General features: G+C 42.5%; 1 protein-coding gene across 1 annotated transcript in view; it reads left to right on the top strand.

Moving 5' to 3' along the window:
- The first annotated feature begins 203 nt into the window (after window positions 1-203).
- The window catches only part of LIMK2 (LIM domain kinase 2), a 50,756-nt gene continuing 33,164 nt past the window's right edge, over window positions 204-17,795 (top strand). The window contains exons 1-5 of the mRNA XM_082243521.1: window positions 204-238; window positions 5,937-6,042; window positions 11,921-12,030; window positions 17,381-17,545; window positions 17,704-17,794. Coding sequence (XP_082099647.1) covers window positions 219-238; window positions 5,937-6,042; window positions 11,921-12,030; window positions 17,381-17,545; window positions 17,704-17,794 — 492 coding nt within the window. The 5' untranslated portion in view covers window positions 204-218. The remainder of the gene's footprint in view (window positions 239-5,936; window positions 6,043-11,920; window positions 12,031-17,380; window positions 17,546-17,703; window position 17,795) is intronic.

Below are 17,795 nucleotides of genomic sequence, written 5' to 3'. Positions count from 1 at the left end.
GAAGGCTGGGTAGAGGCCTTGGACGGCACTATTTTACTTTGAGACTTGCACATCAAGTAATAAATAACAGGATTTGGGACCTTCTGGATGTACTTTTCATTAACAGACTAAAATCGTTTTATTTTTGTTATGTGGTCTGTGTGATTAACTTAAATAAACATGTGCTTTTGATTTCAGATAAGGTTTTTGTTGAAAACGTAATTACTCATGATGCTGAGATGGAGGCGATTACTTCTTGGTAAGTCTAGGAGGTCTGTAATCTTCAACCAATATTGAACATTTGGGCGGTGAGAGCCTGTAAACAGCTGTAAAATAACATGCTGCATTGTATATGGTTGGGTTATAGGATAGTTCCTCGGTTTTGGGGGGTACGTGTGTGTGTGTGTGTGTGTGTGTGTGTGTGCTGTATATATGTGTGTATATGTACTGTGTGTGTATGTAATATTGTGTATGTAATATATATATTGTGTACTGTATATAAGTTTGAGGGAATACAGCACCAGTATTTATACCAAGTTCTCTATGCAAATAACCAGGCAGATCCAAAAAAAAACACCAAACTAATCAATATGTATTACAAAGGGGTTATAGCAACTTCAGGCATCCCTGTGCTTTTTTAGTTACCAACCAGGACTACGTATGCAGTATAAATGGGAATATGAATGCTCATGTCCTAAATAGCTTCATATTTACAACACATGAAATATTAAAGGGGTTGCCACTTATTAACCCTTCCCGTTAACCCAGCTTCTACCAAGTGATCCCTGTCTGGCCAGTCCCTACTCCATCTTGCAGATTTGTGAACTCCTATTTGCTAACATAGTTACTCTTGAGAGTGTGTACATATAGTGGCAATATGGGGCAGCCAAGACTGAACCAAAATCAAGCCATGCACATCCACAACAATGGGGGAGAAAACAAAATGTTAAAGAGGCTTTAACCCAATTTGTATTATATATATATTCATAACAGTGTATACCCCTCACATTTTTGTAAATATTTTACTATATCTTGTTTCGAGACAACACTGATGACATGACGCTTTGCTACAATGTAAAGTAGTGAGTGTACAGCTTGTATAACAGTGTAAATTTGCTGTCCCCTCAAAATAACTCACACAGCCATTAATGTCTAAACCACTGGCAACAAAAGTGAGTACACCCCTAAGTGCAAATGTCCAAATTGGGCCCAAAGTGTCAGTATTTTGTGTGGCCACCATTATTTTCCAGCACTGCCTTAACCCTCTTGGGCATGGAGTTCACCAGAGCTTCACAGGTTGCCACTGGAGTCCTCTTCCACTCTTCCATGACGACTTTACGGAGCTGGTGGATGTTAGAGACCTTGCACTCCTCCACCTTTCATTTGAGGATGCCCCACAGATAGGGTTTAGGTCTGGGGACATACTTGGCCAGTCCATCACCTTTTACCTTCAGCTTCTTTAGCAAGGCAGTGGTCATCTTGGAGGTGTGTTTGGGGTCATTATTATGTTGGAATACTGCCCTGCGGCCCAGTCTCCGGAGGGAAGGGATCATGCTCTGCTTCAGTATGTCACAGTACATGTTGGCATTCATGGCTCCCTCAATGAACTGTAGCTCCCCAGTGCCGGCAGCACTCTTTCAGCCCCAGACCATGACACTCCCACCCCCATGCTTGACTGTAGGCAAGACACACTTGTCTTTGTACTCCTCACTTGGTTGCCACCACACACGCTTGACACCATCTTAACCAAAGAAGTTTATCTTGGTCTCATCATGGTTCCAGTATTCCATGTCCTTAGTCTGCTTGTCTTCAGCAAACTGTTTGAGGGCTTTCTTGTGCATCATCTTTTAGAAGAGGCTTCCTTCTGGGATGACAGCCATGCAGACCAATTTGATGCAGTGTGCAGTGTATGGTCTGAGCACTGACAGGCTGACCCCCCCCCCCCCCACCCCTTCAACCTCTGCAGCAATGCTAGCAGCACTCATACACCTATTTCCCAAAGGCAACCTCTTGATACAACGCTAAGCACGTGCACTCAACCTCTTTGGTCGACCATGGCGAGAACTGTTCTGAGTGGAACCTGACCTGTTAAACCACTGTATGATCTTGGCCACCGTGCTGCAGCTCAGTTTCAGGGTCTTGGCAATCTTCCTATAGCCTAGGCCATCTTTATGTAGAGCAACAATTCTTTTTTTCAGATCCTCAGATAGTTCTTTGCTATAAGGTGCCATGTTAAACTTGCAGTAATCAGTATGAGAGAGTGAGAGCGATAACACCAAATTTAACACACCTGCTCCTCATTCACACCTGATATCTTGAAACAATAATGAGTCACATGGCACTGGGGAGGGAAAATGGCTAGTTGGGCCCAATTTGGACATTTTCACTTAAGGGTGTACTCCCTTTTGTTGCCAGTGGTTTATTTTGAGGGGACAGCAAATTTACACTGTTATACAAGCTGTACACTCACTACTTTACATTGTAGCAATGTGTCATTTCATCAGTGTTGTCGCATGAAAAGATATAATAAAATATTTACAAAAATGTGAGGGGTGTACTCACTTTTGTGAGATACTGTGTGTGTGTGTGTGTGTGTGTGTGTGTGTGTGTGTGTGTGTGTGTGTGTGTGTCTGACACACACACACACACACCAAACCGGATAAAATAGTGGATGTGGTTAAATTTCACTGACAGTGGGAGGGTCTTAAAGGGGTATTAATAACCAAGAGTGCATTATGTACAGAGTGCAGAGTTTTAGGGGGGGGGGGGTTACAGAGTGTGCAGTTTAGGGGTGTGCTACATACATAGTGCAGAGATCCGTCTTCATCCACAGCTGCTTACCTCTGCATCCACAACTTACGTTCACCCTTCTTCAGTTCTGACCTTTGTATGCAACTCCTCTTCACTGCCCCCATCTTCTCCCCCCCCCCTTTTCCCTCTTTCCCTCCTTAAAAGCTCCACCATCTTCCACATGTCTTACTATTGTTGCTATACTAGGCTGAAGCACCCAGCCAGCTCTAGTACCTCCCTGCACACTGTAGGCTGCTCCAACTCTCACTTACAGAGAGATCATCCAGTGGGGGTACCGGAATCCGAGCGGCACTTGCATCTCCCTTGTCGCAAAGGAGATCAGATCTGTGGGAGCCATTGGGAGACAAGCTGTCACTTGTAAACTCAGAAGCCAAGCAGCTGGGTTTACAAGTGATGATGTTAGCAGGGAGGAGAGGGACTGAGCCAGTGGTGGTGGAACTGAGTTCCACTAGTTCCAGATTAAAAAAGCTAGTATGTGTGTGTATACTCCATTATGAGGTTGTTTTGAGAAGGCACATGCTTCCTCAGGGCCTTCTGTGAACTGTATTCACTTGACAGTGGGATAAAGTCTGCTGTCGGCTGACATCACTAAGCCAGTCCAGACTCTGGACAAATCCTTACTTTAATGTTGGGATCCATCCAGATGCCTGAGCACCAGCTGGTTTAACCATTCGTGTGCTGCTGAGAGCCTGAGCCAGTCAATCCCTCCCCCCCCCTCCCCAGCCTGGTGCTTCAGTGAGCGCTGGACGGGCAGAGCACAGAGCCAGTGACTGTCAGCTGCTCATTAAAGATGAAGAACTGAACAATCAGCAATGTTTGATCACTCAATTTTCGGTCTTTGAGGCGGAAACCCATGCAGCATCCACCTAAGTGAGAATGATTATTTAGTTTTTTGGGGGTTTTTTTTTTCCATAAATCTTTAAAATATAATTCATTCTTTCATTTATAGTTACCAAATTCATTCTCTGTCCACCTAAAAACTAATTTTATTTGTGCAAAACTTATAAAAAAAAACTTATAAAAACTAGGAACAGATACTGAGAGTAACATTCTTTTTGTTGTTTGTTTAAAGACCATTTGATACTTTTAATGTATTGTGACCTTTAGCCCCCGTTCACACTGGGGCGACCTGTCAGGCGACCTGGTCGCCTGACAGGTCGCCGTAGGTTGCCTGGCATAGAGAAGCTGTGGACCCGTTATAATAGGAGCGACACAAGTCGCTCCGACTTAAAAAAAAGGGTCCGGAGCTTCTTTGGAGCGACCTGCATTGACTTCAGTGTTATGAAGTCCGTGCCGGCCGCTCCGAGGTCGCGGTGCGAGCAGCGCGCCGTGACCTGTGAGGTCGCCCCAGGAAGTCGGATCGCCCCAGTGTGAGCGGGGCCTTAGAATAATAGAAGGCAGCATGGTATCTCAAAGCGATTTAAAGCATATCAAACCCAAAAGTGTATGTAAACAAATTCTATATTTTGTATGTTCGCAACTCTAATATAAAGAAAAAAAAAAAATATATATAATGTGTGTGTGTGTGTGTGTGTATTTTTTCTTTCTTTCTTTTTTGTGCATCCGTTGCAGACCTTCTTACCCAGAGATCCTGCTAGTATCAGCAGCAGTGTCAGGAAGCTGCATGTGCTTCTTCTTCTTTCTTTTTTTTTTTTTTTTTTTTTTTTTTTTTTTTTAGGATTTAATGATATAATAGTACAAAACAGAGACAACATGGCATACCCTGGCTCAATCACAAAAACAATAATAAAAAAAAAACATTAGCAAACATTAGCACACTTGGTAAGGTAAATACACTCAGGTCTATCAAGGGAAGGAGAGATAAAGACAGCATTCTAAGGAAAACGGCTAATATTTATCGCAAGGTCCAAGGGAATACCCAAAGATAGTCTTGACCATGGTAAAATTAGATAAAATAGGACATAAAAACTATGCTAAAAAAAAATACCCTCACACAACTCTACTAAAACAAGGATACATATTAAGCTGGTACCTGAGAGCAGTGTTTCTCAACACACGACACCCCATTCTAAAATGTAAAAATCAAAACAAATTGTTGGTCCATACCTATTGCACACTGGTACTAACTATTATTGCAATGTTTCATTCAGCTGAAGTAGCCCCAGTGCTGACAAAGAGGGGCAGAGGAGGAGCAAGCATGGATGCTGTGCATATCCTACTTATTATCCGATGATGTCATTGTTTGTTAGGACACAGGAGTCTGGAAGGTTGTAATGGTGCACAATAAGAACCTGTGACTTTGTGTAACTAAAAGGCAGACATTATCAACCCGCTGGCTTGTATACAATTTTTGGGCAATTTTTAGGCATTTTGCCAAGAAACCTGAAGGCACCCCAGGGTCATGTACTTTGAGTGCTTCCAAATTTTACTATGGGGTTTTTTTTTTTTTATATTTTTTTTTACATATTTACTTTTTACTATATCATATTTAAGTATTACTATTTATGCAGCATGCATTCGTTGTGTGTCATTTAATGGCACACATTTCCTTTTAAAGGAAATCTGTAGTAAGAGATAGAGCAGCTGCCTTTGCCGACTCCTTAATGCACTTTAGAAGCATGTAATGTTATCAACCAAACAGGTTTTTTTTTTCCACTTGTGCAACCTCACTGCCTTTCAGAGAAACAATTATTTGGAATTGTATGGTCACCAAATACTTTACATTATGCAAGAAAGAATGAATACATTTCCAGATTATCCACGTTCACAATTGTTTTATATATGAATAAACCATCACCTGTTAAGATTTTGGGCACCAAATATAATAAATTAAACAATACAGCTTTAGGCCCCGTTTACATTGCAGCGACCCGACTTTGCCGGGCGACCTCACAGGTCGCGGCGCGCTGCTCGCCCCGCGACCTCGGAGCGGCCGGCACGGACTTCATAACATTGAAGTCTATGCAGGTCGCTCCGGGTCGCCCCAAAGAAGCTCCGGACCCTTTTTCTAAGTCGGAGCGACTTGTGTCGCTCCTATTAGAACGGGTCCATAGCTTCTGTATGGCAGGCGACCTGTGAGGCGACCAGGTCGCCTCACAGGTCGCCCCAGTGTGAACGGGGGCTTAATGTATGTGTCCAGCAATGGCAATACATGGTAATGTGTCTATTTTTGTTTTTTATTTCAGCCCCAGAAAACCTGACACCACAGGACTTCTTTTCCCCGTGGAGCCCTGGATCGTAGAGCCAGCACAATGTGTGAGCTGCAATCTACGCCTAACAGGACCAGCTATGGTAAAAGCTACAAATCCCATGAACCCTTTACTATACTTTCACCACAGACAGGGGCCTACATCTACTGCTTCACACTAAAAACACTCATAGGAGCTCTTCCTGACTGCTACTCCTCCAGTTCTCTGTGGTGGATGGAGCTCTTCATACTTATTGCAGCAACACTGACATGTGTAAAACTGGACTTCTGAAAATTGACCTTGGTGAAAAACATTTTTGGCACAAAATAATTTTAATGCTTAACTCCCAGAAATCTGAAAATTCCCCCTTGCAGAGGGGCTGCGCCCACACTGCATGGGTTAACTGCTTATTTATTCTATTCTAGGGGAGCATAAAATCACTTTTACTGACCCAATCTTCTGCTCACCCAGCAGACGGCACTCCCCTGTGCTCGGGCTGTGTACCATCACTCGGTATTATTATGTCATAGAATGCTGGAGCGTGGGGGGTAGAAAATGCTGTGGTCTAACAGCAAGGAGGATCAGGACAGTAATTCTTCATTTCTTTGCCTCCTAGACCTAAATGAGCAATTTAACGCTTGCAGTTTGGGCACAGCCCCTTTGCAAGGGAGAGTTTTCAAGCTTCCTATAGTTGGACTTTAATCACTGTACTATACATTTATGACACCGAAGGACGGCTTTACACTACATCAGTGGACAAAGCACAGCCAACCCACTGTTTTCATGCGCTTTTCTATAGACTTCTATGAGGTCCCTTAGTTGTGGGGAGCTTTCACCAAAGATGCAGCATGCAGGAGTTTTGGTGTGCTTTCTGATAATGGCACAAAAACACCTCTTAGAAGTCTATGGGAAAACGCTGCTAACACGCATGAAAACTGGGGGTTTGCTGTGCTTTAGCAAAAGCTCAGAGAGGCAGTGTGATGCCGCCCTAAAGAATAAATAATTACTCACCAACTCAAATTGCATTGCACTGAATTGCATGTGAATTGCACAGAAATGTAGTGTGCATTCCTGTGTGATTCATAGGCAGCTGATTGTGTGAACCTAGCCTTAAAGCCTCTTTCAAGCTGTTGTGATGCAGTTTGGCTGTAGCTCTGGTGTACCTGCAGCTTTCATGTGGGTAACCTGCAGTTTGCCATAGACATTCTATTAGGCAGCGCATTTTCGGAAAGTGTACCAAAAGTCCTGCATGCTGCATCTTTGGTGCGTGTCCAAACCTCACAACCGAATAGAAAGTCTGTGGGGAAACTGCAGGTTAACTGCATGAATGCTATGGGTACACCTGTGCTGTGGCCAGACCACAGAGCAACGGTGTGAACATGGGCATGGCGATGGATAACTTGCTGCATTTAGAGGTGGCTAAACATCACTTCTGGACACATCAACCCTCATTGCTATGGCTGCATACAAACTTGTGTAATAGCTGTGACCAGTTTAGTGCGTCTGGCAGGACTGGTACAAGGGGTGGGCGGGAGGGACACCTGCCCTGGGCGGTGTCTTATTCTGTGGTGAGAGGGGGGGGCGCACTTGGAACCACCATTGCTGCTCCTGCCTCACTGACAGGAGAGACTGTGCCGTATCTTCACCGCATATCTACTCCTCTGTTCATCCAACTCTGCCTTATCTACTGCAGCTACTAATCGCTCTCTCCTCCCACACTCCCACCCTCACCTTGCTGTCCTTCCTGGGACACCTCACTGTCTTCCTTGTTACTCTCACTTGTCCGACTCATCTCCGCTCCGCCTCACCTACACCTCTCTCTACCTTTCCTGCACGATCATACAGTCAAGTCAACAAGTCTGCACCGATCCCCCTTGCTTCTCTGCCCTGTTGATTCTTCCCCTTCACCATCTATTATCTGTTCATAGATCTCTACTACACATTTCCTGCAGCCTCTGGTCTCAGCTCAGCATTCCTTACACCAATCTTACACCCTTTCTATCCCAGTTTGCTTTTAGCTCTTGTAATTGTCCTGTCCCCATCATGTAGCCTAGAATATTCTCTGCACTCCGTCACTTTGCTCTTCATTAGCACATTCTCTTACCACCCCAACTTTCTCATTGATTTATTCTTTTCCTATCCCTAATAGTGGGTTCACACTGGTGCGCTGTGGTTTACCTGCAGTTTTAGGTGTGCTTCCATTAAATTCTATTAGGCAGCGTGTTTTCATGAAAGCAAAATAAGAGTCTTGAATTCTGCATCTTTTGATGCACGTTCAGAAAATGCACAGTCCATGAGAATTCATTGGGAGCGCACCTAAAACTGCAGATAAACTGAACATACAATCGCACTGTCGACAAACCACAGCGCACCAGTGCGAAACTGCTATAAGGCTAGGTCAGGATTGTGCACAAAATTGTGGCTTTCCTGACAAACACAGAAGCACACTGTCTTTTTATTAGATGCTCAGCAGTGCCATTGCTAGTTAAGAGCACCCCACACATCTGCTAACACACACATTTTCATACACACCAAACTAAATAGTGGCACAGTGGTTTGGTGTGGCACATTTTTAGAAAAGAGTCATGAACTTATTTTCCACATTTCTCGCCTGTAGAGCAGCCTATTGAGCAAAACATTTTGGGATGCATAGCATCAAAGCTGCATCATGTGCATTCCCCCCATACAGTTGCATTTTAAGCTTAAAGGGGTGGAGACAGTAAAACTGCAGCTCAACCACCTTATTTTATGATTCCCCCCCCCCAACACAAGTATAAGCAAGGCCATAAGGCTTATTCATACAAGTGAGAGGGAGGTAAAATAAGGCAGTTGAGCTGCAGATTTAGTGCCTCCCAACTGCCCTCCTGAACAAGGAGATGCTGTCATCCAGGGCTGTACACATGGCAAAATTGAAATGGCATGTACTGCACACAATAGAGGCACAGTAAGTCAGCGTTGTTAGGGATAAAACAGGTGGTAGCAACATATGGCCCCCTCACCACCTGTCAAACACCAGCAATGATAGCCACATGTTTGAATGAGCCCTTAGAGACCTTTCACCCACCTTCCTCCCTCAAAGCCCCCCTAGAGCCCTTTAAGTCCATGCACCCCTCATAGTCCACCTCACCTCCCTCATCCCACTGACATGGAGGTCAATCAGTCCTCCTCAGATTGACGCAAACAACATACTGTAGCAGCATAATTTCCTCCCAGTGATACCATCAACACAGGGACTTTTTTTTCCTCTAGTGAGACTACAGACGCGGGGGCACTTTTCCCCACGGACACCACCACTGCTGGGACATTTTTCCTTCCAGTGACACCACGGACCACTACCCCATATGTGTGCACCAATTTTAAACACTCCAGGTTGCTACAGTGTAACACTAAGTACTATTTCAGTGCATGTCACAAACATTACAGACCTTACACCACTATTAGGCTGGTCATACACTATACAATTGTCTTCTTTTCCTTTAGATTTACCAAAACCATATAATATAAGGTCAAACCTAAACACTTTCAATTTGTATGCAATCAGGCATGCCCTTTCACTACATAGTTGAAGGTAAATCTAAAGGGAATTGAATAAGAAAATTGTATAATGTATGACCTGCCGAAGTCTGATCGGGGGGGGGGGGGGGGGTTGGGGGGCGCCGTTTGCTATCTTTGCTTTGGGCGCTGGATGACATTGTCCCAGCACTGGCATCCAGAACTCCACAGCCTTGATGCTCACTGCACCCAGGGTCAGATGGAGGCTTTATTAGCATGTAACTGCTCAGATGAGTTGCTATATGCAAATAGCAGTGGCGCCAGCCATTGATTTATACAGAGTAGAAATCTGACAGCTGCCTTTGATCGCACACAGCTTGCAGATTTTAATGTCACCGGCAAAAATGTACCAATTGTTGCCAGCACCCTTCCCTGGCTGCCCCTATGCAGCTGTGTGAATGTAGCCTGGGATGCAAAAACTGCTTCAAGCAAACAAAAACCTGTCAACACATATCCTAATGCCCCATACACACGTGCAGATTATCTGCAGACTTTTGTCTGCAGACTTACCAAAACCATATAATATGAGGTCAAACCTAAACACTTTCAATTTGTATGCAATCCGGCAGGCCCTTGCACTACATAGAAAAGGTAAGTCTGCAGACAAAAGTCTTCAGATAATCTGCACGTGTGTACGGGGCATAAAAGTGCTTTATTCTTGGCATTCAGCTGCCCCCTCTGCACTGCCATAGAGAATATTCTAGTGCTGCTACCGCTGAGTAGGAAAGCGGGGCAGGAACTGTTCTGGGTCAGTGACTTGGCATGTTTTGAAGCCCTCCTGTTTTTTTATTAACCGGTTTACTTTTGACATTTCTTAAAGAATTGAACTGTTTTTATTGCCCTTTATAGGAGAAATAGAAGTAAAACAGGAGGCAGACAGGTACTAGAATTCTGTATTAAAACATGAGGCTGTTAATATTTTCCTGCTGATAAAGATATTGTATCAGACTTCAATACTTGAAGATAGTGACCCAAAAAAGCATGCAGCAGGTGAAATCAGAACTGCATGGTGTCTCCAGCTCAGCGACTCATGTTATTGGATCAGCAATGACAGCCAGGCAAGTGGGGCTGCACAGTGAGGATTGTTGAACTGGGACTAATAATAGTGGGATGCACTTGGATAGGTGGGGGAAATGTATTAAAAGATAGTTGTATAAAGGTACAGTTTTTTCCTTTTAAAGATGACCCTGTCACCAACTTAAAAAAAATCGCAGCGAAAACCACAGAAAAATCAAGTATTTTAAATGCCTTCTTGCTGTTTTTTTTTTTTTTTATTGCTTTCCATTAATGTTTTTTTAGTTGCAGTATGCCTTTGAACTTGCTAGAAAATTTGACTAATCAATTCCCTAGCACAGCCCTCTTCACCCTGCACGTTGGGCTTTTTCCACATACAAAATGACAGCTTAGGCAAGCTAATACAGTGTTCATAATTCAGTCAGATCATCATGACTATGTTTGGTGAAAAATTGAAAGGTGCCTTATTGAAAAATCAAAGAAGTTGTGTGTAAGATTGTAGGTTGAATGCAGCCACTGTTTGGGTTCTCTGCCAGCAGCTGGCAGAATATATTCGCACAGCAGGGGTATACGTCCATCCACACTGTATAGCATGGATGGAGAAATTGGTTTTATATATATATATATATATATATTTATATAATGTGTGTATGTATGTGTGTATATATATATATATGTGTGTGTGTGTGTGTGTATGTATATATATATATATATATATATATATATATATATATATATATATATATATATATATATATATATATATATATATATATATATATATATATATATATATATATATATTTTTTTTTTATTATATATATATATATATATATATATATATATATATATATATATATAGTATTTATTTTTTTGATTCATCCTGCAAACTGAACCAGAAAAAACAGCAATAGCCAGCATCAGAAGGACACGTGCGGTGCTTTACCTAATGTCACTTTAGTGCAGGGATATGCAAACTGTGGCCCTCCAGTTGTGTCAGAACTACAAGTCCCAAGATGCATTGCAAGACTCTGACAGCCACAAGCATGATGCCCAGAGGCATGATGGGAGTTGTAGTTTAGAAACAGCTGGAGGGCCACAGTTTGCATATCCCTGTGTTTAATGCATGTCCTGAAGGCACACATATTGCCCATGCAACGTGAAATTGGAAATTTGGACAAACCTTGTATTCTTTACTGTACTTTTTAGAATAAGCATCATTATATGAAACTGGGAGATATGAAATTTTGCTGTATGGTATGCTGGATTGCAATTTTATTAATGCTCGTATTTCTTGCAGTATTGATGTACAGTCTATACAGTTTCTCTATACAACTCCTCACCTAACTATGTATCTTTGTAACTCACACTGGGAGTTGTGTCTGTCTTCAGCATTTATCTTCATTCCCTTTCAGGTGGTCTCCCACTACAAGTTCCACCCGGAATGCTTCTTATGCTCTGGCTGCAAAGCAGTGATCGAAGAGGGGGAGTCATTTAGTTTAGTGGACAGTACAGCACTTTTTTGGTGAGTTAATGATTTTGTCTTGTATGGTATCTGTTTTTTTTTCTATGATTTCTTTTTAAATAATATATTTTATACTGATTTTACGTATTTATACAGTATGCGAATATGGTAAGCCTAATTTTAATAACTTCCGCAACACTTGCCCTTTTTTTTATTTTTTTGTGCTTGGTGAACTTTTGATTATATCTGTTTTGGTATGTATACTAATGCAGGTATACGGTATGTGCTCATGATGAACACTTGATATCCTCCTCTTTATAGACTGCCAATAGCCTTTTTAAAGTTTTTTTTCAAATATCTAAAATATCTAATTATTGACATTTTGTGGTTGTTTTTTTTTTTTTTTTTCAAAAGTACCATAAACATTGTTTACCAAACTCTTTCCATTAGGCTCCGTTCACATGTAGGCGTTTTGGGGCATTTTTGGGGAGTTTTTCTGCTCTAGGATCAGCTCTCAATACGCCCAACAAGACTAATCCTATTCATTTCAATGGCCCCTGTTCACATCTGAGCGTTTTGACGCTGTGAGCAAAACGCCCAACGCTCAAAAAAGTACATGAGCTTCTTTTTGGGCAGATTACAGGCGTTTTCCATTGGTCTCTATTCAATCTAGAAACGCCTGCACAAAAAACGCCTGTAAATCGCGGTAAAAAACGCGCGAAAACGCTACGCTCAGGTGTGAATGTAGCCTAAAGCTGAGCTTAGGAGAAAGTAAACTACAAAACTCTGCTGCATTTCTACACATGAAGCACAGCTAATTGTATAAAAAGCACATGCTGTGTGTCTGCATTCATTCTACATGCAGATTTCCTGATATATGAAGAATTGTTCAGTTTAGGAACCCAGCCAATCTTGATTGATCAGATGCTTTTTCCTTGGCAGTTTGAACAAGTGAAATGAGATACTCTGTGGTTCACTGATTTTGTGAATCAATTCACCCATTGTATCCAACAAGGAATGAATGCACTGTCAATAAACTGAACTTACTAAAAGCAATACTCTGTGTTGATTTTTTTTTTTTCTTAACCATCTTTAAATTAATATGGGGATTGTACTGATTGACGAACAAGAAGTCACTGGCTGTTTGTGATAAATCAGTTCAGATGGTAAATCTAGAATAGTCCCAGGAGGCAGAGGCATAACTAGAACCTTCAGGGCCCCAGTGGAAGAAGCCATAAAGGGCACCCCGGACCCCTGGCCGGGGCCCTTCCCTTCAAGTCTGGGGCTCTTCCCACTGATCCTGGGGCCCTTTTACTCTCGTTGCGGGGCTCTTTATTATGGACCCTTTCACAAGTTCTGCAGTGGGCCCCCTTCCTGCCATCTTGGCAACTCCCCACGGCGGTGGAATGCCAGGGTCCTGTCGCAAGTGTGACCTTTGGGATCCTGGAAGTTCACCCACTGGTGTCAGTAGTTTTTATTTTTTGGTATGTTCATTTTATTATTTTTCATCATTTTGTTTAATTTTTTTACAATGTCACTGACTATGACTCTGTCCATTCAGAAAAGGAAGGAGCTGGTAAATTACATATTTACCAACCCCTTCCTGGTTCTCTATTTTGACACATCCCCTGCAGTAGCCAGCAGGAGAGGGAAGGGAGCACAGTAGGGGAGGGGAACCAGGGGAGCACACAGGGGCCCAGAGACAGCAGAACACAAGTGAACTAGATAGGAGGGATTTCTTTATATGCTATTCCCACCGCCCCCCTATCCAGGTGTACAAGGGAGCCGCACAGGCCCCCTGGAGCATGGGGCCCGGTTGCAATTGCAACCTCTGCCACCCCTGTAGTTACGCCCCAGCCAGGAGGAGTTTCAGAGGTCATATATACTTTTGAAGTCTCTTGTATATGGCTGCTAGTGGTGACGAGGCTGCTTCCAAGATGGGCTGGAAACCCGATGACTATGAAGGCAAAAAGCAGGGGCAGGAGAGGAGAGAAGCGCCAAGCCACTTCTAGTGCAGTATTGTTTATTTCACACGTTTCAAATGTACAAGGTAATTAATACACTCACATATCACCCAGTAAAAGGCTTTTCAAGTTGACCGTGTAAGAAAAAGGGAGCCTGGATGTCAGCAGCAGGCGCCACGTGTCAGCTTTACCTGCAACCGTGAAGCAGAGACTCGGAGAGACACTGGCAGGATCCCTCCATGTTCAAGTAATTCCATAGCTGTCAAAACTTGGTACAGCCTACCACTGTGCTGGCCAAACAGAATGCGTTTCGGAAGGCTAAGGCTGATGGAGGCGTGGCCTTGCCTCCAAAACGCATTTTGATTGGCCAGCACAGTGGTAGGGGTACCAAGTTTTGACAGATCTGGATTTACTTGAACACCAAGAGATCCTGCCGGCGTCTCCCCGAGTTTCTGCCTTGCGGCTGAAGCTGAGGCTAGCACGCGGCGCTTTCTGCTGACATCCAGGCTCCCTCATTCTCACACTGTCGACTTGACAAGCCTTTTTTACTGGACACCATGTGAGTGTATTCATTACCTTGTACATTTAAAACTTGTGAAATAAACGATACTGCACTAGAAGTGGCTTGGCGCTTCTCTCCTTCCCTACTCAAACCTTTTTTTGCTATCACAAGGGGGGTTAACAAGACACCCAATGTCTTCCCTGCCCCCTCCTCCCCCCTCCACTGTAGCTAATCAAGCAGAGATCATGCTTGATTAGCTGCTTCCCTGGCAACCGTAGCTTGGACGTGACCATTCTGAACTTGAAAGTTACAAAATCCTCATCGCTTCCAGCTTAATTACTTGCAGAGCAGATTGGGGAAGGGATGTTTCTCGATCTCCTCCTGCTATCAAGTTTTGGCAGATTTACTGTGGTCCTGGCTCCCCCAGGGTAAGGGGAGCACCGTGGGTGGTAAATACGATTGAGCACTTTTTTTGACAGCCAATTGCCTGCTGAAAATTTTTTTACCAAGTGCGTTAAGTCTTGAAGTCAACAAGACACAATCCTAAAGAGCAGCGGGACTTTCATTGCCAATGTGAGAGGGATGGTCACAAATAGAGCCAAAGTATTTTTATAATAAAAAAAAGTCTAGAATGTTTTTTTTCCAAATTCTTTATTGAAGTGGAAAAAGCATACACTATCGTCAAGAGCAATGATACATGACCAAACATCAAGATGAAAAAAGAACATTAGAATGTGCATGAAAAACAAAAGAGATCCCAAGAGACATCGTGAGACGATTACGTGAAACAGTGACATTCTGGGACAGTAGGGTCTGCAGATATGGCTCAAATGTACTGTGATATTGGACCCTAATGTGCCACATAGTGCAACAGAAGTCTGTAGGGTATACGGGAACGGAGAAGAGCAACCCAGGCGGCCGGCTACCACATCAGGTGTAAGATGAGGCAACAACTGTACGTATGCCAAGGGGGAGAGGGGGGAATTTTGATCCCAGAAGTCAGGTATAACTGAAGAGAGAAAAGTCAGGATGTTTTATAGGTCCTAAGGGCAGCAAGTAATTAAGCTGACCTTATACTGCCAAATTTTTTTAAACACTTGTTTGACAAAGCGTTCGATGTACCCATCATTGACTTTTCGTTTAACTGCAATAAATTGTCATTCAGTTGCTATGCCAATGCATAGAAACTTAAAGTATCATTATAGGAAAAATGTTTTGTATTTCATTGTGGGTAGCGCAAGGGAGGGTTCTAACCCCTGTCAGATTTTTTTAATCGCTATCAGTGTCCCATTGTGGAAATTTACCTTCACTTCCTGTCTCATAGCCAAACAGGAAATGGGAGGAAATCCCTGAAAAATAAGGAATTCCCTTAGGGGTCACCAGAACTAGTGCCCCCATTTGAACACATCTGGAGTATGCTGTCCAGTTCTGGGCACCGGTCCTCAGGAAGGATGTGCTGGAATTGGAAAGAGTACAGAGAAGGGCAACAAAAATAATTAGGGGAATGGAGGACATCAGCTATGAGGAAAGACTACAAACACTGAACTTATTTTCTCTGGAGAAGAGACGAATGAGGGGGATATGATATCAATGTACAAATACTGTACTGGCGACCCTAGCATAAGGAACAAACTTTTTAGAGAAAGGGAATACAATAAAACACGTGGCCACTCACTAAAACTAGAGGAAAAACGGTTTAACCTTAAAATACGTAAGGGGTTCTTCACTGTCAGAGCAGTAAGGATGTGGAATTCTCTTCCACAGGCAGTCGTATAAGCAGGGAGCATCGATAGTTTCAAAAAACTATTAGATGGGCACCTTAAAGACCACAACATACAGGGGTATACAATGTATGGTTAACAGCAAACACACACACACATCATAGGTTGAACTGGATGGACTGATGTCTTTTTTTAGCCTCACAAACTATGTAAGATTTCCCCTTGATTACTTTTCTGTAGACAACCCAATATTTTGGATTTTCTTTTATTTTTACTTTCAATGATACCTGTACACAGGACAAATAGAGATGGTGAATCTCCTTAACGGGGGCACAGACACAATAAAAACTAACATGCATTCTAATCCCTCTGAAAATTTTGCCATTAGTTTTACTTTAACGTTTGATTCTTCAGTCCTTTTACAATAATATACAAATACAGTACAAAGGATTTTTCCCGACTAAGGGCCACATTACCAGAATTACAATCATTCAGATAGGAAACCAACAACATTTTCCATGTTTTCGTAAAATTTCTTGTCGATATGGTAACAAACAAATGAAGATTTGTCCCCATTAACCATTAGGCTTTGCCCATCAAAGCGTTTGCATGCGTACCCCTTGCAGGGCCGTGTTTTGCTGGCACGGGGGTGAACAGGGTTTCCATGCATCCCCGTGCTAGCGGTCTCATCCTTTTTCTTTCCATTTGTAGATGCTCCATTGATTTCTGTAGTGTTGAGTTTAGATGTATAGAAAATGCTGTACACTTATGTTTTAGGCACCTGTGAGAATGATCCCTAAAGGAGAGAGTACAATCGGATTGTATAGCGTATGGTCACAATAAGCCTGCAGTTTAAGCAGTCTTTGATTGCAGAGAAGCAATGAACTTGCATGCAGCAATATATTTGTGTGCTTTATATCTCTCATCCAAGTAAACAAAAGGAAACGGAAACATTTTAAAAAAAGAGGATACATCTGTTCCTGCAATCTGGAAATGTTTAACCAAATAAATAACTCTGGTATAGTGTGACTTAGAATTTAAGGTTCTTTTTTTTTGGAAACAATTAAATCACATTTACTATAGGAAACTTTTAACTAGTTTTGTAGGGGGGAATTTTGTACCAGATAGTAAATGTCTCACGTGATGTACAGTGCATGTTTTTATATTTTGTATTGTTTTTAATATAGTAGGTAATGCTGTTCCATGTTTCATTCTGTGAATAGTGGTCCATGCCAAAAGCTGCTTCTTCTGCAGCCACGTTTTGAGGGCCTTTGCAATGAATCTGCTCAGGAACAGCAGCCTCACATGCTCACCCTTTTACGCCTGCCTCCTAATGCAACTGGCGATAGAGGCTTCTCTGTATCGGTGGAGGACATGCAGGTCACAGAGTGAGTAGGCACTTTTTTGTCTTTTTAGTGTTTGCAACTAATACATTTTTAGTATTTTTTTCTAAGGAAGAAAGATTAAAAAATAGGGAATGTATTTATTTTTTTATTTTTTATGCAGTCTGTATTTGAATATATATTTTCTTTTAATGCAATTGCAGAGTAACCTTTGAGGCACGGAACTTGGTATACCCTGGGGATCGCATCTTGGAAATTAATGGCTCTCCTGCTATTTCATTACCGCCTACAGAGG

This window comes from Pelophylax lessonae (genome assembly GCF_965119305.1).
Source record: "Pelophylax lessonae genome assembly, chromosome: 1".
In the NCBI taxonomy this organism is placed as follows: Eukaryota; Metazoa; Chordata; class Amphibia; order Anura; family Ranidae; genus Pelophylax; species Pelophylax lessonae.
The sequence above is the reverse complement of the archived record's forward strand: the minus strand, read 5'-3'. Positions and strand labels throughout refer to the sequence as shown.